General features: G+C 48.6%; 2 protein-coding genes across 2 annotated transcripts in view; one reads left to right on the top strand and one right to left on the bottom strand.

The window, feature by feature from the left end:
• Positions 1 to 5,502, top strand: part of LOC135808732 (xaa-Pro dipeptidase-like) — a 40,150-nt gene extending 34,648 nt beyond the window's left edge. The window contains exons 10-15 of the mRNA XM_065321959.1: positions 1,059 to 1,136; positions 1,768 to 1,916; positions 2,255 to 2,439; positions 3,612 to 3,719; positions 4,183 to 4,266; positions 4,871 to 5,502. Of these exons, the coding sequence (XP_065178031.1) occupies positions 1,059 to 1,136; positions 1,768 to 1,916; positions 2,255 to 2,439; positions 3,612 to 3,719; positions 4,183 to 4,266; positions 4,871 to 4,981 (715 nt within the window). The 3' untranslated portion in view covers positions 4,982 to 5,502. The remainder of the gene's footprint in view (positions 1 to 1,058; positions 1,137 to 1,767; positions 1,917 to 2,254; positions 2,440 to 3,611; positions 3,720 to 4,182; positions 4,267 to 4,870) is intronic.
• An 11,411-nt stretch (positions 5,503 to 16,913) lies between these two features.
• LOC135808718 (uncharacterized) lies at positions 16,914 to 21,197 on the bottom strand. The gene is made up of 2 exons (XM_065321942.1): positions 20,298 to 21,197; positions 16,914 to 19,676 (listed from the first exon to the last, which is right to left on the bottom strand). The coding sequence occupies exons 1-2, from the start codon at positions 20,419 to 20,421 to the stop codon at positions 18,490 to 18,492; spliced, it is 1,311 nt and encodes a 436-aa protein (XP_065178014.1). The 5' UTR covers positions 20,422 to 21,197; the 3' UTR covers positions 16,914 to 18,489.
• Between the last annotated feature and the right edge of the window lie 4,023 nt (positions 21,198 to 25,220).

Genomic DNA, 25,220 nt, shown 5'->3' with positions numbered 1-25,220 from the left:
CCACCTACACATATTATGGATGCAGATGGGGACGCTGGTCCACAGCCCCATAGCAATATTTGTACACGGCCACTGATACACTGCAGTAGTATTGGTGACATGTGCCCTCCCGACCTCGTGCTACTGGTGCGTTCGGGTCCCGTCATTCCCTATTTAGGTGGACCATTTCACATGGGGGGGATAAAGGCCCAGTTCTAATTTCATAGTTTTACGACGGGGCTGCACCAGTATAGGTTTTTCAGAACTGCTCAGAGAGCAGTTTTTATATGGATAATTATTATTATTAAATCATGGTGCAGGCTACCGGTACGCGGTATACCTGCTACGGCAGTACAAAAAAAATCAGAGCTGGGCGAGCAAGGAAATTGAAATGGCTGAAGAAGAAAGGGATTGAGGACATTCCCAGCGATGTGGTACCTTCGCTGGGCTGTAGAGCTGGGCTTGCTACTCTGATTTCACTCGGTGATGGCTCATTGTGTTCGCGCTGAGAAGAGCTTTCCGGAGAGCCCAAGATTGTGGAAATCAGGCTACTAGAACGTAAGTTATGACCAAAAGTTGACACAATTTGAGCGAAAATTATGGCTATTGCTAAATAGTGGAGTTATGGGGGAGCCAAAGGGTTAACATGTTTTGGTACATGTATTTCGGAAAAGTTAGGTGTAATGTTAAATTAGGTGATCCAGGACCTCTACCGAAGTTACCGAAATTTAAATTACACCAAAATATACACGTTATACAGCACCTCCCTCTTTGTTGCCTCTCTCTCTCTCTCTCTTTGTTGCCTCTCTCTCTCTCTCTCTCTCTCTCTCTCTCTCTCTCTCTCTCTCTCTCTCCCTCAACTATTCAAGTATCCCTTTGCCCCTTGTCGAACTGTATTGGTCTGTTTTATCAATGTCGCATTCTACCATATAGTCATCATACCCAACAGCATATGCGTTCTCATAAAGAAGCTGCTTAGAAACAGCATGATCCCTTTGTTGATGTCCATGCTCATAGTCCATGCTCAAACTGAAGACTGTGTGTCTCTGTGTCTCTGTTCTCCTGGTCTTGTATTGCAGTGGTGACAATGCAGCTACACTTCATTATGGCCATTCTGCTGCACCCAATGACAAAACAGTCAACGACGGAGACATGTGGTAAGCGATCAGCTCCAAACGGCTAATCCTTCCATGTCAATCCTGAATCCTTGTCATTGTTCAGCGTACATCAAGGAGAGTCGGAGCCATGCTGAGCAGCATGTTCAGCTGACTTCTTGAAACATAGATCTTCTCCCAACAACAGCAGCACACAGTGCATTATGAAATGGCTTGGCTGCAGGAGCACAGTGGTGGTGGTGCAAAGAGCTTTGTGTTAGATGTGGAATTGAGTGCAAACAAGCCGTGTACCCTACTAAGCCGTGTAGTAGGCGTGTACCCTATACTCATCCAGGTACTCAGTACTGGCGTGTACCCTATTCATCCAGGTACTCAGTACTGTCAGACACTATACTCATCCAGGTACTCAGTACTGGCGTGTACCCTATACTCATCCAGGTACTCAGTACTGTCAGACTATGTTTGCTCTTACAGCTGAGGTTGCCTTTTGGTAATCCAGCACACGAAACTTGGACTGGTGGCTATTCCCTCCTCTCCTCCCTGCTGTAGAGGTTGATCATTAGCTTTTTGTCCATAGCCCAACCGCATACATTCATTGTTACAGATTATCGATCATCAGGATTGTTTTGCTGCTGCTGCCGCTGCTGCTGCTGCTGTTGTTGTTGTATTGTAGCTTGTTTGACATGGGCGGTGAGTACTACTGTTATGCCAGTGACATCACCTGCTCATTCCCGGTCAATGGCAAGTTTACACAGGAACAGCGCATCATCTACGAGGCTGTGCTCAAGGCATCTCGTGCTGTCATGGCTGCCGTAAAGCCAGGTAAGCAACTGCTGCTCTCGATCTCTTTCTTCTCAAGGGGGAGTGTGCAATGCCCTGCCCGGAGATTGTATAACCATTGCCAGCCTGGCCCAGTAGTTGGTGTACACGATACCCAAGCTGGCTGGCCCGGTTAGATATTTTAATTCCTTTCGGATGAACCGTAAGGAAAAGCACGTGTACTTTCCCTTCAAAGCTCATTTCTTGACAAACGCACAAGATCCGTACACTGATGTTGCAACTCTGCTGCTCCGAGCGATGCTTATGCTTTTAAAAATGTTCCGCTTGTTTGTGTGCATGAACTGTGTGCCATGTGCTATGTGTGTTCTCGTGGCGTATAGGTGTGTGTTGGACAGACATGCACTTGCTAGCCGACCGTGTTCAGCTGCAGGCACTAATCGATGCTGGTCTGTTGCATGGTGACCTGGAGGCCATGATGGAGGTCAGGATGGGTGCCGTGTTCATGCCACACGGTCTTGGTCACTTCATGGGTCTGGATGTGCACGATGTCGGTGGCTACCCAGAGGTAAGCGTGTGTGTTGTAGTACGTTATTTTGTGTACGTCGTGTGTACGTCATGTTGGTGCATGCGCGTGTTGCTGTGGTGTGAAAAGCTGTCTTCGTCTTGAGTTCATCATGATGTCTTCGTCTTGAGTTCATCATGTCTTCGTCTTGAGTTCATGTCTTCGTCTTGAGTTCGTCATGTCTAGTTGTGTTTCTTCGTCGTGTCAATAAACAGTCTTCTAAATGTAGTTATCGTCGTCCATTTGTATAAGTGTGGAGATGGCACGGGACTGGGAGCAGGTAGAGAAAAGCGAGTTACAACATGTGCATACCGGTGTGCTGTGCGCGCGTGTCTGTGTGTGTGCTGTGTGCGTGTCTGTCTGTGTGTCTGTCTGCGTGTCTGTCTGTGTGTCTGTCTGTGTGTGTCTGTGTGTTTATCTGTGCTAGCTATTATGGCTTGATAGCACCATTCCATCATGGCAACAGTACATGCTAGCTGTATCAAATATAGCATCAGCCTGTACTGGAAATTGATGATACTACTATCAGTCTATCATACTAGCTTATGTCAGTTTGCAAACTGGCGGTCAACACATGCTGGACATCACACGCTCTGTCTAGCTACAAACTATTCCATCACATCCAGCAACTCAACACCGTCTCCTCTCGCCATAGCCAGGAGCTTGTGCCTGGCACCATACAGACTACTGTAAGACATGTTATTAGAACGAGTCGCAAATTTAACGATTGTCCAAAATTCATAGGTTAACGAGAAGATATGTTAACGATCTTGCAGTATTCTGCCATATCCACACACAGCATATATGAAGCAGTACGGCTTCAACGGATCTTATTATAACGAAGAAATGTCATCCGTTAAAACGTTAGATTTGCTTCCTCGTTATATATACATGTCTTACAGTATACATAGAGAGAGAGGGGCATGAAGCGTCTTCAAACCCTTCTTCTACCCTATACCATTATTTTCCATGACCAGTCTGATTACTGGTGTTCAAGTGTTGATCTTCCCTGTGAGTGCATGCTGTATTTTAGAGCTAATAGATCTCTTCGCATGCAGTGGTCTGGATGCCTGGTCACGAATCTGCTCACAGCTAACTTCAAGCCATTGGTATCATCAGCAATGTGTACATTAATTTAATGCACCTGCGTGTCCGCGTGCTCTTTGTTTGTTTAGGGTGTTGAGCGCAGTCCGCTGCCAGGACTGAGGTCCCTGCGAACGGCTCGTGTGCTCAAGGAAGGAATGGTCCTGACCATCGAACCAGGAGTCTACTTTATTGATCATGTAAGTACACAGTACGTATGTATCTATCTCATGCCTTTGCCTGCTTGTGTACAGACAATCATCGCTATTTTTTGCTCCTCTTTTTCTGGTTCTCTCACCACCTGTGAAAGTCGGCTGAAACCAATTAAAAACAGGCAGCGTGCTCACGAAGAGAGAACAAACTTGCAAACCACTTTTACTTGCAGAGAAAACCAGGCCAATGGAGGCAGGCAGTGGCACAGGGGTCGGTTATCCAGGGCAGTGGTTGCTATGGTGTTTGGCGTTAAAAAATTCTGGTATTTCTAGCGGGTTTGCAGAGAAAACGAAGTGTTACATTTCGCTTCACCTCCTTATGCAATTAGGATTGTACATCAAAACCTATGGCTTCTTGTATAATCCCCAATTAGTCTCTACTATGCTACGGTGCCGGTGGTGTGGTGTGTGAATGGGAATGTATCTTGACTCTTGGTGTTGGTTGATGTAGCTTCTGGACAACGCTTTGGCTGATCCCAAGCAGAAGTGCTTCATGAACGAGGAGGCGATCAACAAATACCGCAAATCCGGTGGAGTAAGTATATTTTGTACACGTACTTCTAACTGTCCTACCCTGCCACTAAATGTTAGCGAGTTTCTGAGGACTTTTCCTTTCTGAAGGATGGCGGGGCCTTACAAAGCTCCCTTACTAAAAGGCTGGATTAGGGCCGGGTTCCACTGCGGCTCCGCTGCTCCGCGGCACTTGGCTACATGCAGCGGAGCAGCGCGGTTCCACTGACACTCGCCATTCACGGTACCGCGGTCGTGGTCCACACTTTTTGATGACGTTTCGAAATTAAAAAAATCCTCGTGTTCTGGCCTGCGCAAGGAATTAAAATTTGAATTTTAAAATTCTCGCGTACAAAACAATGCAAAGTACGGGAAACAGGTCGAGCCGGCTAGCTGCGACCGCGGCTCGCAGTTTTTCGTCAAGAATCGTAGCGAAAGCTCGTTGTGAGCCGCGGCCTCGCTGTTCCAGCTCGAGCCGCGGTCACTATGGTAATGATGACGTTTCCAGCCGCGAAAGACGAGCAGCAGAGCCGCAGTGGAACACGGGCCCTTAGGAGGAAAATTCATTGTAATTCTGTACGAAAATTAATTTCCATCTGCCTTTAATAACACTTGATGTGGTGCTGTAGGCTCGCATTGAGGACGACATAATCGTTACTGCTGATGGCTTGGAGTTGATGACATGCGTACCGCGTACTGTAGAAGAGGTCGAGGCATTCATGGCCAAGGCTCGTCAGTGATGATTGCAACAGTGTTGTCCACCATGACCCTGGCCAGCCAGCTACCTAGCCTGCTGCGGTGCAACGATGCAACCTGACAACTTGCTTGTTTGTAGGTAATATAGCTACGAGGCTGTTACACTGGTGATTCACTAGTTCAAGTCACGCCGCTGTCCTACATTGCTTGCGCTGTTCAACTCTTCATTGCGTTTAGTCGGCTCTTCTAGTTGTTATGCAGCAGACATATCATTTCTTTCTCATCAGCAGCAGCAGCGACGGCAGCAGAAGTTAAAACTTCTTCTTCTATTCGTTGCAAAACTTTTGGGTGCATCTCCTTGTTCGAAGATGATTCAAAGACGATTCGAAGTTTGTTTATTACTAGTGCGTGGAGCCTTTCCCACTTCCATACGTGGTGCTTATCCCCGCTTGTATTTCATGCCTGGCAGGCCAGCTACTTCTTTACAAGTTATTTCTTTCTGTCAATTTCTTATTAATTTTTGTAGAGTGATTACGGACCATCTGAAGCTAAAATTTAAATGTGTCTCGGGAAGTGTAAATTTGTGTTTAGCTTAGGAAAAAACAGATTGCAACTGAGAAGGTGTGATGCGAATCACAATGGCTTCATGCGGAGCATCTGGACAGGGAATGTACACAACACACACACACCACATCGCACCACACCACACACACACACCACACACACACCACACACACACAACACACACACACACACACACACACACACACACACACACACACACACCACACACAATACACACACAAACAACACACACACAACACACAACACACACACACAACACAATACAATACAATAATGCCCATCCGAAGATGATGGCAGGTCCTGAAAGGACTGACAGTGTTTCAGTCACGCGGAACAGAACTTCGAGTGGCGAGTGAGGTCCTGGCGACGGCGAAAATCTCGGCCGCAGTGGCACCTGAAATCCCGAGACACAGGTTTAGGCGGCTGGATGGTGTTGCAGGCCAGTCTCCACGCACGGCGGTCCTCGGCTAGGCTGTACCAGTCATTGATGTGGCGCTCATCTAGATCAATCACGATGTTGTCACGCCAACGCTTGCGTGGCGAGGGCGCGTCTTCTGGAGCTGACCAAACAATACGCACTTTGGTATTCTGTCGTCCGACATGCGTCAGACATGCCCCAACCAGCGAAGACGGCGCGTCCTCAGCATCTCCACCACTGATCGCAAACCAGCCTGCTCCAAGATGACGGCATTGGAGAGATGCTCATTCCATTGTTCTGACTTGCTGACGTCCAGGATAAACCAAGCACAGCGGTTGTGGAACACTGGCAGACGGCGGGTGTCGGTTGCCTTGACAGCCCATGACTCACAGCCATAAAGTAACGTTGAGAGGACGACTGCAGAGTAAACATGAGTCTTGGTACGCACAGAGATGTGGCGGTTTCCGAAGACAGCAGAACGCAAGGCACCAAAAGACCGGGAGGCCTTGGCAAGACGGGAAGAAACCTCAACCGACAACTGGCCATCATTAGTAATACAGCTACCGAGGTATGTAAACTCGTTCACGATTTCGATGTCGCCATCTGCCAACGTCAAGCATCCGGTCGGAGGGAGATCAGCATTGATTACCATGCACTTCGTTTTACCAAAACTGACAGTGAGGCCGAACTGGGTAGCGACGGTCACGAACAAAGCGGCAGCAGCATCCATGTCCGTTACTGAATGGGTGTACAATGCGGCGTCATCCGCAAACTGAGACTCGGTTATAGTGCATTGACAAACTACTCTTGGCAGTCCGGTCGCCAACAAGCTTACGGCCGATTTTGTACGAGACTGGGATACCGGCACATTTGCAAGTAGAACACCATGCATCCATCACCACGGCAAAATACAGGTTGAACAACACGGGCGCAAGGGTGCAACCTTGCCTCAAACCATTGTTGACTGGAAAAGAATCCGAAGCAGCTGTAGACACTCGCACGGCTGCCGACATTCCCTCATGCAGGGACTGTATGACCTTCAGCATTTTCGGGGGCACACCAAGTTTGCTTAGTATGGACCAGAGAGACGTTCGGGGGATGGAATCGTATGCCTTACGAAGGTCTACGAACAGAACACACAACTGATCATCGTGCTCAACGGACTTCTCGATGAGCTGGCGGGCTACAAACACCATGTCGTTGCAACCTCTCCCTTTGCGGAAGCCACATTGGGAGTCTGGTAGCACATCCTCGGCAATCATCTGCACTCTATCCTGTATCACACGGGCAAATAGTTTGCCAACAATGCACACATACACACACACACACACACACACACACACACACACACACACACACACACACACACACACACACACACAAACACACACACACGAAGTAGGATCGATCACACCAAAACAGCAACTTGCTCGGAGGAAGTGAAGGATGCACAGAGTAATCTTATTCAGCGGGCAAGACACCAAATAACCCGGGCAATAATATTATGAAATATACACACCCACTCAGGGGCGTGCTCGGCCCCCCAACTAGGGGGGTGCACGGGAGCCGAGGGGAGCCCCCCCCCCGGCAATTTTCTGCAATTTGTTTGCAACCTTTCTTGAATTTTAGAGCATACTTGCATACATTACAATTGCAATTACCCAGATTGAAAATTTTTGGGGGGTGCACGTGCCCCCCATGCCCATCGTCGAGCACGCGCCTGCCCACTGTCGGAGGATGCTGATGGGCCGTAGTGCAGACAACCCCAGGGCCGGCGCCACTGGTACGGCCGGTACGGCCATGGCCGTACCAAAAAAAAAAAACTTCCCAAAAAGTCGATCCACGTGGCCGTGGAACGTCCAAAACCTGGGAGAAAAAGTTTCGATGTATGATTTTGTACAGGGAGTCGCCCAGAGTGCAGAGTTCCAAATATTTTTTGGGGGAGGACCCCCAGACCCCCCCCCCCCCTTACAGATGGCCTTTCGGCCGCACCGCTCTGCGGAAGCTGCCTCCGGCCCTGAACCCTCACATGACATGCAATAGCCAGCAATCTTACCATTGAGTCAAAATTGCCTTGGAAAACGCCAAGATCATGTCCCTTCCACAGTTCACGAATACTGCCCTTCCTCTCTGCAATAACAATACTGGTACACATATGCACACAAATGCGCACACAGCGGCAAGCTTACACACATGCATGCCAACACATCGGCACACACACACACACATACACACATACACACACACACACACACACACACACACACACACACCTTGACCTTGATACACGTTGCCTTGGTAGGTTACAGTCCCCGTTATGGAGAGGGGTGGGAGAGGTTGAGGAGCAGCACTTCTGATACGTCCAGGAGCGACACTGACTCACGCTGCTGTCTGGTGTTTACGAGGTGTTTGTCGCGCTGTAAACTAAGCGTCTCTGTAAGTTTGTATCCCTGGTGATGTTTGTGCCTGGAGAGCACTATATAAGTGGTGCTCTCCAGGCACAATCTTCCTCAGCCTACTCAAGCTCAACTGATGAGAGGTGAACTCCCCGAAACACGGTGTATTGAGCAGGGAGTGGTGCTTTCTTGCAGGTTTGCCGAGTCAAAAGTTCGATGGACTTCTCGTATGCTCTGGATGGCAGTCGTGAGTCAGTCAAGTGTCAAGTTAAGTCGGCGGAATAGCGTGAGCTCCAGTGTGGGGAGCAAACCCTTTTCAAAGAAGTACATAATATTCATTTTAAATTGTTTGACCATCGCTGGCCATATGTTCTCACGTATCCAAGGATATTGCCCGGAGAATCGAGATCAATGATCATGTGGAGGTAGTGGCTAAGGATGACGCATTGTAGCATTGAAGGACCACAAGGACATGTCTCCTAATGACATACCCTGCTGGCTCATCAACCCAGCCAAGTCAGAGATGGGAAAGATCAGTAAGGCCTTGCTGGTGTGTGCGGTGGCAGCAGCATGACCTGCATGGGTTGCGACGGCCAACCGACCAACTGCAAAGTCTGTGATCGGTGCGACCACTGTAAAGGACACAGCTGCGGCTGCCTACAAATCTATGGCCTTCCGCCGCGGAGCGGACCGGTTTTGGGCGGCACACGTATTTCTGTACAGAGCGCTGGCTTCTTGGTGAACAGTTCCAGCTCCTCAGCGGGAATTTCATCACATCATGCGCTGGCAGAGACCTGTGAGTGCAGTGCGAGTAGCGACCTGTGTCAGGTTTTGGAAGAACACCGCCGCGGTCTGATTGGTTGAAAGAAAGCAACAAACTTGAGTGTCCGTTTATTTGCTTCGACGTGGAAGAATTTTACGCGTCAATATCCGAGCACCTCCTCGATAGAGCACTAGACCTGGCATTACTGCACACGCTGATGACGGAGCAGGATAGGCGCACCATTAGACATGCCAGAGAGTCGCTGCTGTTCTGGGATGGCCAAGCATGCACGGAGAATCACGGCCAGGCGTGGCGACTCAGCGCCAGCATTAAATGAACACTAAATGTCGGTTTCCGAAAACGAGCAACAACGGTAGCACTAAATGCAACCCACATTACGCGACGTTTGAAATTGTGGTCATGTGGCGGGTTTCAGGGCATCCTGGATGAAGCTTGATGTATTCAAGCACACCTTCCTGTGGGGAAGCGTCGTCAAAGGCTGTCTGATACAGTGGATGATACAACTTTCAGTCAACGAGTATTCGCAGGGAAGATTCACTCTGCAGCAAGAATGGTAGGTGGTGACTCACCTGGCGCAGTGCTCGGGATGGATGACTCAGCCGGTGGTGACAAGACTGTGCGCGAGGTACTGCATGACAAGCACCCGTTTCCCTCGCCGGCGGTACCTGGCTCATTGACGGCGCCAACCGACTCGCAACAGGTGAACCCAATACTCTTCCAGCGCATCACGCCAAGCCGCATCAAGTTTGTTAGCAGGTCCATGAAGGGCGCCGCTGGTCCGTCCGGACTAGACTCGGAGGCCTGGACCAGGATGCTAACGTGCTTCGGCCAAGCTTCGAACCGACTTTGCACTGCATTGGCGGATTCGGCACATGTATTGTGTACTGAGAATATCGAACAAAGTTTCATGGAGGCATTCATTGCCGCCCGCCTGATCCCCCTTGATAAATCCCCAGGGGTTAGACCCATGGCTGTTGGGGAGGTGTTTAGGAGGATTATAGGGCGAGCGATAATGAAGGTTATTGAAAGCAACGTCAGAGCTGCGACTGCGCCGCGTCAACTTTTCGTTGGCATGCCACTGCTGCTTGCGAGGCTGCCGTCCAGGCAATGGCAGGGGTTTTAAGTCTTCCTGAAACTGAAGCCGTGCTGCTAATGGATGCCTCTAATGCATTTAAAAAATTCTCTTAATAGGAATGCTGCCCTTTACTATGTTCCTGCTCTCTGTCCTGCTTTAGGTCAGGTTTTCAAGAACACTTATAGCGTGTCATGCCGCCTATTCATAGCGGGTGGGGGCAAAATCCTTTCGCGTGAAGGGACCTGCCAGGGTGACCCCCTTGCCATGGAAATCTTCGCAATTGCTATTATGCCTCCAGTAGACAAACTTACACATGAATGCCCAAGCATCCCCCAGCTGTGGTATGCTGATGATTCCGCTGCGGGCACCCTGTAAGCTACCTCCATGTATTGGTTTAAGCTATTGCAGCTGGGACCAGACTATGGGTATCATCCGAATCCACACAAGACAGTTCTCCGGTTGAAGCCATCGGTCGAACGCGCAGTGCAGCGTCTATTCGCCGGGACTGGGGTGAGTATTCGCCGGGACTGGGGTGAGTATTCGCCGGGACTGGGGTGAGTATTCGCCGGGACTGGGGTGAGTATTCGCCGGGACTGGGGTGAGTATTCGCCGGGACTGGGGTGAGTATTCGCCGGGACTGGGGTGAGAATTGTTGCGGATGGTTGTGTTTACTCTTGGTAGCGCCCTTGAGTCAGAGAAATTCGTACACGATTTTGTATCTAGCAAAGTTGATAAGTAGGTGCGCCAAGTCGAACACCTTTCCGAACTCGCCGCAACACAACCGCACGCTGCGTACACTGTGCTAGTGCGCAGTATTATTTCACGGTGGCGGTATTGCCTTCGGGCCGTAAATTGCTCGCCTGATCAATTTCACAGGCTAGATGATGCCAACAATACTTCTTTGCTGCCCGCATTCACTGGTGTGTCCCCAAGCAGCGATAGTCCACTCCGTCAGCTTATGGGACTTACACACCGTCGTGGTGGGCTAGGCACCGACACAGACAATGTGGAAGCCACACCGGACACTGAGTCAAGAGATAACGTTAACGTTAATACCTTGGCTGACCAGCAGTTGTTCGAGACTTCCTTCCTAACTGGGAGTGACGAGTCCCTGATGAGTCCCTGTCGAATCGTTCACCTTAATTATCATGGCCTCCACTATGCCCACCATCTGCTCCAATTGAAATGCGGCCATGTGATGTTACGGAGGCCGTGATGGAAACTCGCCAGCGTTAGAGGGAAGGCAAGCAAAAGAAAGACGCTAGAGACAAAGAGGTCCTGGCCGCATTGCAGGAGCACCTTACACCTGAGCAGCGCTTTTTGGTGGAGATTGCTGGTGAGAAGGGTGTGTCCTCCTGGTTGACTGTAGAACCGAGATCCGCCCACCGCACAGTTCTTAACAAATCGGATTTTAAGAATACCGTGGCACTTCGCTATGGACTGCCACTTGATGAATTAACAACCAATTATGTTAGCGGTGCGCAATTGTCAACGGACCACGCTATGGTGTGCCCCAGGGGCGGCTACCCCACAGTCAGGCTATGGTGTGCCCCAGGGGCGGCTACCCCACAGTCAGGCACAATGAAGTACACATACATATACGTGATTCGATCGCTGACATTCTGAGGAGTGTAAGTCCCGATGTAGTAATTGAACCTAAGCTTCTAGCATTTGGCGGTGAGACTTTGCAGTGGCCAATAGCAAACCGATCCCAAGAAGCGCGGCTTGACATCAGGGCTCGTGGCTTTTGGACGCGGCACCAGGAGGCCTTCTTCGATATCCGGGTAATGCATCCCAGGGCCACCTTGCTGTCTCGTGCCAAAGACTTTAAGCCTTGAGCCAATTGGAGCGCAATGAGCGGGAAAAGAAACGGCACTATGCAGAGCGAGTCAATCAGATTGACCGAGGCACATTCACTCCTCTGGTTTTTGCGACCAACGGCATGATAGGCAAGGAGTGTTCAATGTTCCTGAAGTCATTGGTTGGCCTTATTGTGGAGAAGAATGTTAATTGATTTGGTGTATTCTGTTGTCGTCAATCATTTGCGATGCCGTTCGTCATTCTGGGTGTATCACTTGTTTACGTGGTTCTAGGTCCCCGTATTGCTCTAAGCGCTCGGCAAGCTTTGTAAACGATTGCCGTATGCTCTCAAGGGCATAGTTTTTTTTCTTTTTATCAATTTTGTATTATGGTGAAAATGTTATCAAAAGTTTGTTTCCTGGCGTCCTGAAGGTTTTTTCTTTTTTGTATAAGGCCACGCCGTTTTTTTTCCATGTTTCGCGTCACCTTATTCGATGAAATCAATGAGGGAGGGCGAAAAAAATAAAAAAGCCATCCAAAAAAACAGTGTACGTGCATTGCATTTGTGTACAGTGAAGCGACTTACATGTATGTACAGACATGTACAATGTACATGTACATGAATACATGAGTGTATCCCCTCTGCCATGCTTGTGGTCCAAACACAGGCGGCATGATGATTGTGTGACTTGCGGTCCAGCTTATTGCACACACATGTACAATGTACCAGGTACATGTGTGTGAGCTGAGTTACATTTTCCGGTTTTCTGGGTTTGCATTTTGTATTGCTTTTTCAAAAAGAAAATTTTTTTGTTCCGTTTTTTTTACAAGTTATCAAGTTACAAGTTAGTTTTGTGCTACAAGTAATTGTTACACATTTTTGACTCGACAGTATTCTGCTTATAATATAACCGTTAGTGTTGGACAAAACGGATAACTTGTAAACTTTGGTCCTCTTTTTAAATCTTAATTCTATTGTTTCCTTTTCTGGCAGTGTTCAAGGAGTGTGGTTTGGAGGTTTTTTCTTCTTCTTTTCTTTCCCCTTTTTCATAAACATTGCTGTTGCCATTCACATTTATATCCTTTAATTTTGCTGTTTAACTTTTGTTCATTTCTTGAATTCTTTGCTCTCCTTGCATTCATATCATCATTGCTTGTGCGTTCAATAAAACACCTTTTAGCACTAAATGCGCACTAAATTTTGGACGCTCGAGCACTATACCGGAAATTCCGAGCACTGTTTTGTGGAGGCGGGTTACTGTTAGGAAAACATTGTGGTCATTGGCTGTTCTGCCTGCCTCACTGCCAGACTGGCCCAAATGCTAAGTAAAATTAAGTTCTGCTCCACCCGGCCCTACGATAAGAAGCATTTCCCGTGTTCTCTTCCTAGCTCAGTGTTCAGCCTTTGTGACCCTAAAAATTTGGACTTTTACTAGTTTTGCGCATTCAAAACACACACACCATTCGCACACGGTGGAAGCATCGGTAGTGCTACAATACAATCGCTGCAATGCCATGTATACCGCAAACCTACTTCCATGGCAAACACACAGGCATTTCCCCTTTCGAACTGAACAAGTATCTTCTTCAAGTTGAAGTAGACCAACTACATCCCTGATGATGCCCTCCTGGGTGAAACATTGCAAACAATCGCTGTATGTGGTATAGCCAAGGACTGCTCATCACGGTGTTGCGGATGGGAAGTGAAGTGAAAGGAGGACAAGGCTTCAATGGAACATCAAAGTTCTTTGACCAACTAAATCCAAAACTTATTCTCCCATCAAGCTGGGCTGCTTTTTCCCCTTTTTTCTTACTCACTCCATCCTGTCTCAGCTGTCCAATTCAGCGACGATTGTAAGTGCATTCTCTGTTGTGGGACGTGTGATTTTTGACGAATCTTGAACGAGAACTATGATTTTCTGCTAGTCCCGACATCCATATATCTACAGTATCAACCTATTCTCTTCCCATTAAAAGCGTGTTTGCTCTTCTTTTTTTTCCAGGTAGCTCATTTCCCCGACAGTTTACATTGAATTTGAAGCTATCCCAATCCTTTCAAAAGTAAGATTGTCAATATAATTATACCGATACCCACTCGCTCAGAAGAGGAGCTCGGTTGGCCTTTCATCTGCAGAGTCAGATGCATTTCCTGCACTTTAAAAGGGGGTCTCGCGGTTTGCACTTTTCGTACCGTTTCAAGTTGCCAAACTACAGACAAATACATGTGAGTATGTCCCGAGAGAATATCCTTTCTCACCGGGTCTATCATGGTGTCATACGCTGCAGAGAACTACTAGTAACGAACTTTTTCGTCTATAGTACGGAGGATTAGCAAGACGAAATTCGCGTTCGCGTTCGCAAACATTTTTCAGTTCGCGAACTGGATTGCGAACTTTCGCATTTTTCGTTCGGAAAAGTAGTCGGAACACGAATCGCGGATTCGTGTCAGGACAGTCATACATTTACTACGCTGTACTGTCTGTACACAATGGACGACGTGTCAAAATCATGCATGTGCGAATTCTGTTTGCTAATCCTTCTCATAACGCGAATTCCGTCACTGAGTTCGACTTTCCTTGGAGAGCGAACGCGAACGTGAATTTCGTCTTGCTAATCCTCCGTAGTAACGAACTTGCAGTTTCCAACAGAAAACGTCATAATTATTTCATAAAGGATTTTTTTTAGACAAACGGCCATTGAAATGTATTACCCGAAAGCACAATACAAAGGGGACGACACAAATGAACAAGATGCTCACTCATCTATATTGCAACTGACCTGAAACACCATTCCGTCACCGAAGATGTTCGGCCGACGAACGGCTGCACGACTTCCGGGCGCCTTGAGGAGAAGCGCAAATGTGCACGCCGTAAAGCGACCAACCACAAGCTTGCTCGTTGTGGCAGTGAAGGAAGCCGGTACAATAATCTGGATGCAGCCCGAGACTGGCCGGCATTTTCACGGTAAAGCACACGCCGCTACAATGTCGCTGAAGGTTTGGAAAGCCAGCAGAGACGCCGAGGCCCGAAATCAGTCACAAGACCCGCCGGTGTAGAAATAACGGAGAATGCTGGCGGCCTTCAACTTCTGTAGGTCTGTCATGAGTGCCCTCTGCCACTGAAACAAATTCTCTTCCTTGGAGACTACATAAACTTACTTCGAAGACGAAAAACAGGAGCAACTGAATCACACTTTGAACAAAATAGCTTCGAGTATGGGGCAGTGGCTGCATGTAAATATCAGGTGATTTGGATGAACTGTGGCGTGTCTTGTGCTAAGTAAGTTCACACCTTCATACGGGTAAGGTAGTTTCTTCTCCCGCGCGCGTGCTTGCCACGGAGCTGTCAAGTGTCAAGAACCGCGGAAGTGTGTTGTTTGTCACATTCGCCTTGGCCTTGGCTTGGGCTCAGTTGATTGTAACATTTTTTAAATTGTAATGAAAATGAAGGCTGAGACAGTGAGAGCAGTGAGAGTAGATGGTAGAAAATAATTATACTGGGGTCCGATCCGTGGGGCGACAAGGAGAAGGACAGAATTAGTTCTACATCAGGCACAGGTCACGACACTATCGATACTGTTGTCATGGCACTTGGCCGGCCACAGGGCTAAGCTAGGCGCCGGTGATGATTGATTGATTGATTTTATTTTTACTTCGCAAGTTCAAACGGGTTCCTGGCCCAGTTATATGAAAGCGAAGGATAGAATTTGCCAAAATCCTAATGAGCAACAGCATAGGCAATATTATCATAGAAGTGGAGTACTATGCGAGCGAGAATACTGAGAAGAAAAGGAACATGTCAAAACCTGACGAAACACAACCTATTCCAGGCATACATAAGGAAGGCAGGCTAGCATGCAATCTAGATACGGTGCGCATCTCTCTAGGCAAACTGTTCCACAGCAATGCTCCTGCGGTGGCGAATCTCGTTTGGCCACACCGACTGCGAGCTGGCTGAGCACTGACGGACCATTGGCATGCTGATGGCGCGTACTTCTGCCGCTGCATGCTGCTGGTTTGAGAAGCTGGGCTAGAGCAAGGCCAGCGGAGTCATTTAGACACCGCCAGATGAAGATCAGGAGCTTTTGTTTAAAAAGTTCAGTGACGCGGTAAATCGAGTTGGCAGCCAGGAGGGGCTGCATCGCGGAACATGGCGGGCTGCCATCAATGCATCGGATCGCCCGGTTTTGCATGGCTTGCAGACGCTGAAGTTGGGTCACGCGGAGGGCTGCAGAGAAGCAGCAGGCACCATATATCATATCCGGCATGACAATAGCCTTATATCTTGCGCGAGCTGCGGGAGAGGCATCGACGGGCTCGCCACAAGGCGCCAATCTTCCTCGCAGCTTTGGTCAGGCGGTTGTCAAGAAAGACACCAAGATACCGCGCAGACTTCACTATCGGTAGAGAGGTATCGCAGCACACGATAGAGACCTCAGGCCCGGCATGTTGCGGTGAGATAGTCATTACCTGGCTTTTGGAGGCATTTAAAATTAGGCCGCGTGACAGCTGAAGAGATGGACTTGGAGACTTTCCCAACGCAAGCTTTTGAATCATACAGGGCAATGTCGTCTGCGAATTGCACGCTGGGTATTGGCGATGAGACCGATTTCACATCACGGGTGTAGGTGATGGTTTTCCGGAGCTCAGGTGACCATGGTGACCCGAATCGCCAATCACCGTGTAGACCATGGTGTACTAACGGAACGTCGTTTACCGGGCTAAAACTAGTAAAAGTAATAGGCGTTCAAGGCTTTGGTTGGAGAACAGTGTCGGCATAAAAACCAGATGTTGGTAGACTAGGGCACCCGGTCTCCAGCCGGCTGGGATGCTCCATGCATTTGGCCCTTTCCCAAAGATGCCATAATTTTTCGCAACTTATGCTTTTCACAACCGTGACAAAACAAGTGCAAGTTGCTGAAATCGAATCCATATTAATTTTTCAGAAAACGCTCAAAAGTTGCTGATATCGCAACTTAAAATTGGAGAGTTCTTGTGCAAAACCACCAAAAAAAGAGCAGAAATAGCAGAAGTGCAGCGACAGCAAACTCGTACACCTTACACAGTGCCGGGCCTGCCGGTATAGCCTGTTGCATGTATCCTACATCATTCCAGTGCACGGAAAAGGGAATGCACATTATCGTAACTACGGCTGATCTATTGTTTCTCTGAAATGAGTCCTACTTCGAAGCACATACCGTAAGTCCGTAACATGCACATGGACACAGAGTACACATCCAACATAATCATGATAATCGTGGACTTTTAAAATCACTGGCGTCACTGCTGTCTGATGATCTCTAAGCGTGACGGGAGTAACCATGGTGGCAGCAACAACGCTTTGTTTCCCTTCTCTATATCAACCTGTACATACATGTCATGTACATGCAGAGTTTGGAGTGCGAAAATTGAGATTTTGGCACTCAATGAATTGCCTCGCCACGATAATGCCTAATGACTCGTAATGAGCCCTCAAACTAATGAATAGAATAGAACCTCATCAATCTCAAGTCTTTTCACGAATGAACAAAACGTCAATCATGCTTATAGCCTACCGGTATGTAACTTAAGGAAGAGATTCGAAGAGATTCGGAGAGAGAGAGAGAGAGAGAGAGAGAGAGAGAGAGAGAGAGAGAGAGAGAGAGAGAGAGAGAGAGAGAGAGAGAGAGAGAGAGAGAGAGGAGAGAGAAGAGAGGCGCACAGGCGTGTGCATGTGTTCGTGTGGTGCGTGAGAAAAATCAGCGTCAAAAATCAATACGTTGGCTACATGCAATGTAGGCATTGCAAGCTATGAGCGATTGAAAGCTAAGGCAATGTACCTGCTGCTGGTGGTGGGTGCCTGTAGATCAGCGAGTATGGCATGATTGGTATCCTGGTACTACTGGTACTACTGGTTGCTAATGTCAACGAATCATAATGACTGGTATGAGCTCATTTCTAAACGGAAATAATTCACTCAAGTATGCTCTGATCTTCACACTCCTACTTCAGTACTAGCAGCGGGTTCTAGGAGCAATGATCACTGACAATAATAGAGCTGCATGAGCTAGACTAATACACCGTGGCATTGTGATCACAATTGCTACTATCACAGTATCAACACTAATACCGTCCGGATTCTGTCTAGCAGTCATCTAACTTCTACATGTAAGTATCACTTCCGCTTGCTGGCATTTATACTGCATATTTGAGTTCGCAGTGCAGCCTTTGAGTAGCTCAAACATTCCACAGTGGATACGCAAACACGTCACAACAGACTGTGAGGACTATGTCACAGTATGTGCGTCAGTATTAGTATTAGTACGTGTGGTGTAAGGATGACCACAACCCGGTGCCAGGCCACCAAGTGTCTCGTCTAGTGATAGCCACGTGACTAGCATACACTTCACACACTGTACACACTGGACACATACTGCCATACAGTGACCCGAGCCTTCATAGACATACGTGGTGTGTCCAGTAGAGTAGGAGGTACACCGCTCCGCCACGGCCATGCTCACTGGCCTGGTCCACTGGTACTACTGGCACTGGTCTTGGCTGAGTGTGCTAGTAGTCCAGGGTCGGTGAACGGGGGATGGGTCGGATATGGTATATCTTGTACTGCTTCGTTGCACGTAGCGGACGGCACGGAGAACAGGATGTATTGCTTGATTCTATTGCTAGGAGAAGACTCTTGAAAAGTATATCTGAGCGATTCATCACCTGCAGGCAATCTGCAGCATCCCTGAAGATCATCTCGATTTTCCCAACCAGGTCTAAAGGAGAACGAGCCATTTCTATGATGTGTGAATCTGGAATCAATGCAGAAACTCACGTTGAAATGCGAGAATTGTCGACCCAGCGTTCGTGAGTAGAATAGTGTTGTCGGCCGGTCGGGGTCCACCGGCACAGAGACATTGACCAGCCGACACCTGCACTCCGCCATGGGTATCCGGGACCGCACATATCCGCTCAGCAGTTGCGGGGTGAATAGCTCCTCTGGACGCGGCACGGCGGGGCTGTCCGTTGGGACGTCATTCTCCGCTAAGGCCGTGGTCGTGGGTGTTTTGACATGAACTGGGGTATTGGCAATGCATTGATCTGACGTTAGGTTCAGCAATGGTCTGGAACTGCACAACTCGCAGATGGTCCAGCCGTCAAACCTGAAGACGGGAGAATTGCGCGGGAATAGCTGAAATGCTGTGTCGCTCTGCAGCCAGTTTCGCTGCTTCTCATCACACAGCTCCTTAGTGTACAGCGGGTGCGACTCATCACACGCATAGGGAATACGCCTTGCTGCCTTGCAAGCGCTGAAGGAGTCGTGGATGGAAGTGAGCTCCTTGCTGGTGCAGTTCTCACACGTAATTCGAATGGTAAGATGCTCTGTGCTGTTACTGCCATGGTGGCAGTGAGGCAGAGAAGCAGTGCGAAGCGAAATGTTGGCTGTAAACTTCTCTTGTTGACTGAGAGCTCCGAAGAACGCTTGGTAGACAGGCTCATCATTGCTCAGCTGGCGGTGGTGATGATTGGGGCCAATTTGAGCCTGTACTCTCCAGAAGGACTCTCCTTGTGCTCCTGGATCTGCGTCCTTGAGCAGCCGTAAGTCCACCCAGGCATTGGCGTCACGTGTCTCGTTCAATGGCAGGGACAATGTTATACTAGCACACGTCACGTTTAAGCCTCTTTCGCTGATCATGTGATCATCTAGACACAGACAAAGACACAGACAAAGAGAGAGAGAGAGAGAGAGAGAGAGAGAGAGAGAGAGAGAGAGAGAGAGAGAGAGAGAGAGAGAGAGAGAGAGAGAGAGAGAGAGACAGAGAGAGAGAGAGACAGAGAGAGAGAGAGACAGAGACAGAGAGACAGAGAGAGAGAGAGAGAGAGACAGAGAGAGAGAGAGAGAGAGAGAGAGAGAGAGAGAGAGAGAGAGAGAGAGAGAGAGAGAGAGAGAGAGAGAGAGAGAGAGAGAGAGAGAGAGAGAGAGAGAGAGAGAGAGAGAGAGAGAGAGAGAGAGAGAGAGAGAGAGAGAGAGAGAGAGAGAGAGAGAGAGAGAGAGAGAGAGAGAGAGACAGAGACAGAGACAGAGAGAGAAGATGAAGAGGCAGGTTAGCATAAAGCAGATGTAATCTCAACGAACACACATGTGCACAGCCGGTCAACCATACTAGTAATTTCCAAGCAATATTCGTCTGATCATACGTCTAGTATACGCAAGGTGCTATTCTCCAAGTAACAAGATAGAATTTAAAGGTACGGTCACTGTAAAGATTGTACAACAGTGAAGTAGCCGCGGTGGAGAAGAAAGCCTTCCAGGAGGTCGCTTACCATCTTGACGATCCACGCTCCTTTTGCTACCCTGCCGGCTTCGTGAGTGTGGCTTGGCCGATGCAGGAACAGAACAGACGAGAACAAGAAGAATGAGCATCCATGTGCCGGTATGGACTGGCATGGTTGAGAGAAGGCTCTTGGAAATTTGAACTTAGTCCTTGGTCTTCGTCAGTCGCCCCCGCAGCTGGCCGAGGCAGGGAGATCGGGGGAAGAGTGTGGGTAACGATCGAGGGACGATGTCGTTTCACGTCAGACAGGGGCGAGTAGCATATGGTAAGCCAGGTGGTGAGGCAGACGGGAATGACGGCTTTCAATGTGTTCTGTACTGCGGTGGTAGGATTGGCCGGCGTCTATCAGTCCGACATGGGCGTTCTGTCTAGGCTAGCTCCCCCAACGGTACCACAACGTCAATACTGCAAACATCAGCAGGGGATGAATGCAGCAATCTGAGCAGGGAACGAGCTTGTAGGCACCCTTGCACACCGCACAGTACTGAACAAGAACTGCTCCGACGAAAGGAGAAATCCTATAACAGGTGCGATATGCATGGATAACCGTCATTTTCGTGTCAGACAAGATGAGCCAGACCAGCGTTAGGAGGCTAATGCAAAGCACCTGACGGTTTACAGTGGTACGATATGCGTTCACCAATAGACCTATGTTAGACTTTGTCTAATCCTTGACAAGAACACGCCAGTGTTATCGAACGGGGGAATGGCCAATGCGTCTACTGCTTGGAACGTCGCCACGTGACGGATACTCGCGACTCCAGCAGCTCAGCAAAGCACGACATGTGTTCAGTCACGATCACGTCGTTAGTGGTTTTGGTGGAACAATGACAGACCGTACTGGCCGGCCTCCAATAGTCCGCTGCAGGTGGCTTCCGCGTGTGATAAAGTCACATCATGATGAATGATAGTACCGGTAGTAGCTGAACGATGTAGTAAAGGGAAGCTTCACGTGACGATGGTGTGTCCGTGATCATATTGAGAGCAGTTAACATTGTGCTGGCAACATAGTGTATCATTGAAGACCATTTACATGTGGCTCCGACGACGAATGGTCCACATTTGCTGCCAGTGGCTGTGCATGATTTCACTCCCACAATGGAGGTAGAGAGAAGAACTCCCAGACTAAATTAGATGTCTACACGCTGCACGGATTTCAGGGTACCGCCAGAACCTGATACCTGGCACGAGTGCATACAGCGGCAGGTTCATGATCGTCAACGAAGTCCGCCGAGATGCCTTTGCAATACTGCTCGTGAACCTTGCTCGGAGTTCTTGGAAATGCTTCGGCGCTATCACTTCCAAGACTAAGGTACCCTTACATGTCTTGCATGCCAGAGTTCTTCTCAACACGTGTGTTAGCTTCAGCTTCCCACGGTCATTTCTCCATCTTGATGACCATATGCATCTGCGTGTAAGCCGCTAGCCGTTTCATGGCGTCACACATGACAACAGAGGGAGATAAGCTGTGGGTGCTTTGTTCCTTAGGTGCATGGGTGGAAATCAAACCAAAAACTGATATGCTGTCAGTGCTCTAACCATGCTAACATGACCTGCAGCATGAAGCAGCGAGCGTGTGAAATGTTCGCAATCGCCCGACGGCATGGCACGAACCTTCGGGGCACAACAGAAGAAGGAAATCCTAATGTCATTACTTTGCGTTCGAATACAAACACGAACACGAGGCATGATACTGTCGCATACATAACTATAAGGGCCTGGGGCTTGGAAGCGATCGAATTGTCATTTTCCCCGCGGCCTGCTTTAGTTGAACATCAAAAAGCAGCATCACCAGTATTTGATGTCAGTATTGCGTCTACCACGAACTCGTGTATGTAATCGTGCTGCATACCAGTCCAATTTCCTGAGAAGTTTTAGTTGCCGATTTCAACGGTAACCCATTTCGCTTGGGTAATTAGCCGCAAACATAGCTTTTCACTGAATCGCCTTGCAGTTGTAAGTCATTAGGTTAGAGCCCGGCCTCGGTGTGGAAGTAAGTCCGCTCAAGGTTGGTGATGTCTAGGTTTGATCTAGTTGTCGTTTTTGTAGTGCAGTGTATGTGGCACTGCACTGCTCACTGCTCAAGGAACATGAAGACCACACTGAGCTGTGAGCACAAACCGGATTTACCACTTGGATCATCCCGTCGTCGCTCTGACTCTCTGAGTCCGCTGCCACATGCCATGGCATTGCATCGCTCGGCTCGGCTCGAATATGTCCAGTGCTCGAATATGTCCAGTGGCATCCCGCCGCCTTCAGTGCAATGAACGGCACCAGTGTATTGCACGACAGCTGTATGTATGTACTGATATACGGTATACTCAGTAATAGCCGCAGAGGCTTAGCGCCCAGCATATTTAAAGTTGTTACGTGACCAGGACACGTATCTACCCTTACCCGCTCAGGTGCTGATGATGTAACATTGTTACTCGATGGGATGACACGAACTCAACACCTGTGATACCATACAAACCGCAGCTTCATCAACGAGGCTAAAGACAAGAAATCGTGCGGCCAATGCCAGGGACCTGACTGGTGAATACCAGTACTGTGTATGCATTTGTACAATGTATCCACTCTTAATAACGTTACAACGCTCCCTCTGGATGGGGTTCATGAAATGTTCGAGAAGCCCATGATACGGCCATGCTATATTAACGTTAGTGCACCCTGAGTAGCTGGCATCACCTTCAAATGAAGAAACCCAGACCAGGCTTCGAGCCTAGAATGTTGCATTGCAGTTCACTCAGCATTCAGCTGCTTCAACACATCAGTATTCCTGGAAAGGCATGTGCCTGAGTCTCTGCAAGCATGCATGGACTGTTATGGTGTATGCATATCTGCCATATCGACCTAAGTAGCCGCTTCATGGACAAAGATACAATAGCATGCACACTGTTCTGTACCAACTCAGGACGGCAGCCACCCCTCTAAACCGGTCATTGGCTGCACGTGGGGTCTTCAACCACTACTAGTATATTCCACCACACGCATACGCACGCACGCACTCCCCTTAGAACCTTTGACTATATACACCCATCATGGGAGACGGTGATAACAATGCTACAGCAGACGCCAGAGCAACTTGTGCTGTAACTACACCGCTCGACAGCTTGCAATGGCGATGAGTCGACCGTCTCCAGTGTGTGGCCTGGGTCATACCACATCGATGTTTGAAGTGGATTTTTACACTACCAGTACCACACATGCGCACACACATACGAACGCACACACACACACACACACACACACACACACACACACACACACACACACACACGCAGTCGGTCCATCCTTGCCACGTTCCAAAGCAGGACACCTGTATAAAATGTATACAAAGGCAATTGTCTCCCATGTAAATTGTACACAAATGTTTTGGTCCAAAGCAGGACTGTCCTGCTCAAAGCAGTATGGTTGGACAGCCTGCACGCGGATTCTAGGAACACGTGGGTACGTAACACTCGCGTGTCGATCATATTGCTCATTCCCCACGGGGTCTTTACCTCTCTCCTGCTGGTGATAGTCGTGCTGGGTATTCAAGTGAACGGGACAGAGGAGAATGTCAAGAACAATTGAAATTGCCACCATTGACATCTGTGCTCGGTGGGAAGAGCTAGAGGAGGGGTGGCGATTGTTACAGTTTATTGACATTCACCTCACAGCTGCCGTGATCGTGAATGCAATGACGCAAGAGTGACATATGCACATCTAGATAGTATTACTATTATGTTCATGCCTGCACACTATCACCATTGCTAGTATCGGCAATGCGAATTCTGAAGACATTGTCCCAACAATTGTAGGTCAGCTGTCAGGAGTGGCTCCTGCACTTCACGATATCTCACTCTTGGCGGTTTCTGGTATTCGATCCCATCTAGTATCATGAACAATTATTATATCATGATGTACACAGACTTGAGTATATCATGGTGTAGAAGTCTAGCGTAAATCGTACATCAACACCTGATCTGAATCAAACTTCATTTTGTGGTTGCTTGCTTCAAGTTTTCACTCTATTCCCATTGACAAGCTAACTTAGCGTATGCGCGCTCTCTCCTTTCGCCAAATCACCAGGGTGTTCCCATTGTAACACTGCCACTGGTCCACGGCGTTGGCTGCTCGTTGTCTAGGAGTTGATTGACGCTCTCGTCTAGAAGATGAGTCCTCTCACTCTCACGCCTTCCTCCTGACCTGTGGACCTATCAGACGTTAATGGTCATATGTGTTACTTTATGGCCGAGGGGGCTACCAGTGCGAGCCTGTCAGTGTCGCAATCTATAGCCATTATGGGCCCAATTACTAGCACGGCAGGTGCAGTAAGTAAGACCCGTGTGGTTTGTTGGTCGGGTGATGTTCGTATTTCCCATATTAGTGCACTACTGCTGTAGAGGTTTTCCACGTAAGGGCTACATTGTACTTGTAGGCAACTGGAAGGGCATGGGAGTTTGTGCAAAAAGTGGTCATGGTAGTCTACGTGGTCACTGCCTGGTACATGGTGGCTGGTGGCCAGCTGTTCTGCACGTACACTGATGTCGTGATGATGTACAGCTGTTCTGCACGTACACTGATCTGATGATGTACAGCCATACATGTATGGCCATGTCGACACGCCATACCCTGAACACGCCTGGCCGGCCGACAGTTTGCTTAGACCAAGAATACTATTTTTACTCTTGCTCAGAGCGGAGAAATACCACACATCACAGCTTGATCGTGCAGGTATATGACCGTACACGTGTGGCCTCGCCCGATTTACTAACATTTCTGCCTTCTCATCCCGCCATGAGGCCAGACTCTCCATACCAGATCCATCAGGAGTTGTGTAGAGGCTTAGCATTGTGCTGTTTGGGTATTTTACTGTGTTCTATATCGTGAATCGACTGAGAAGGCAAGCCGCAAAGCGCAATGGTCC

Source organism: Sycon ciliatum, chromosome 2 (genome assembly GCF_964019385.1).
Source record: "Sycon ciliatum chromosome 2, ocSycCili1.1, whole genome shotgun sequence".
In the NCBI taxonomy this organism is placed as follows: domain Eukaryota; kingdom Metazoa; phylum Porifera; class Calcarea; order Leucosolenida; family Sycettidae; genus Sycon; species Sycon ciliatum.
The sequence above is the reverse complement of the archived record's forward strand: the minus strand, read 5'-3'. Positions and strand labels throughout refer to the sequence as shown.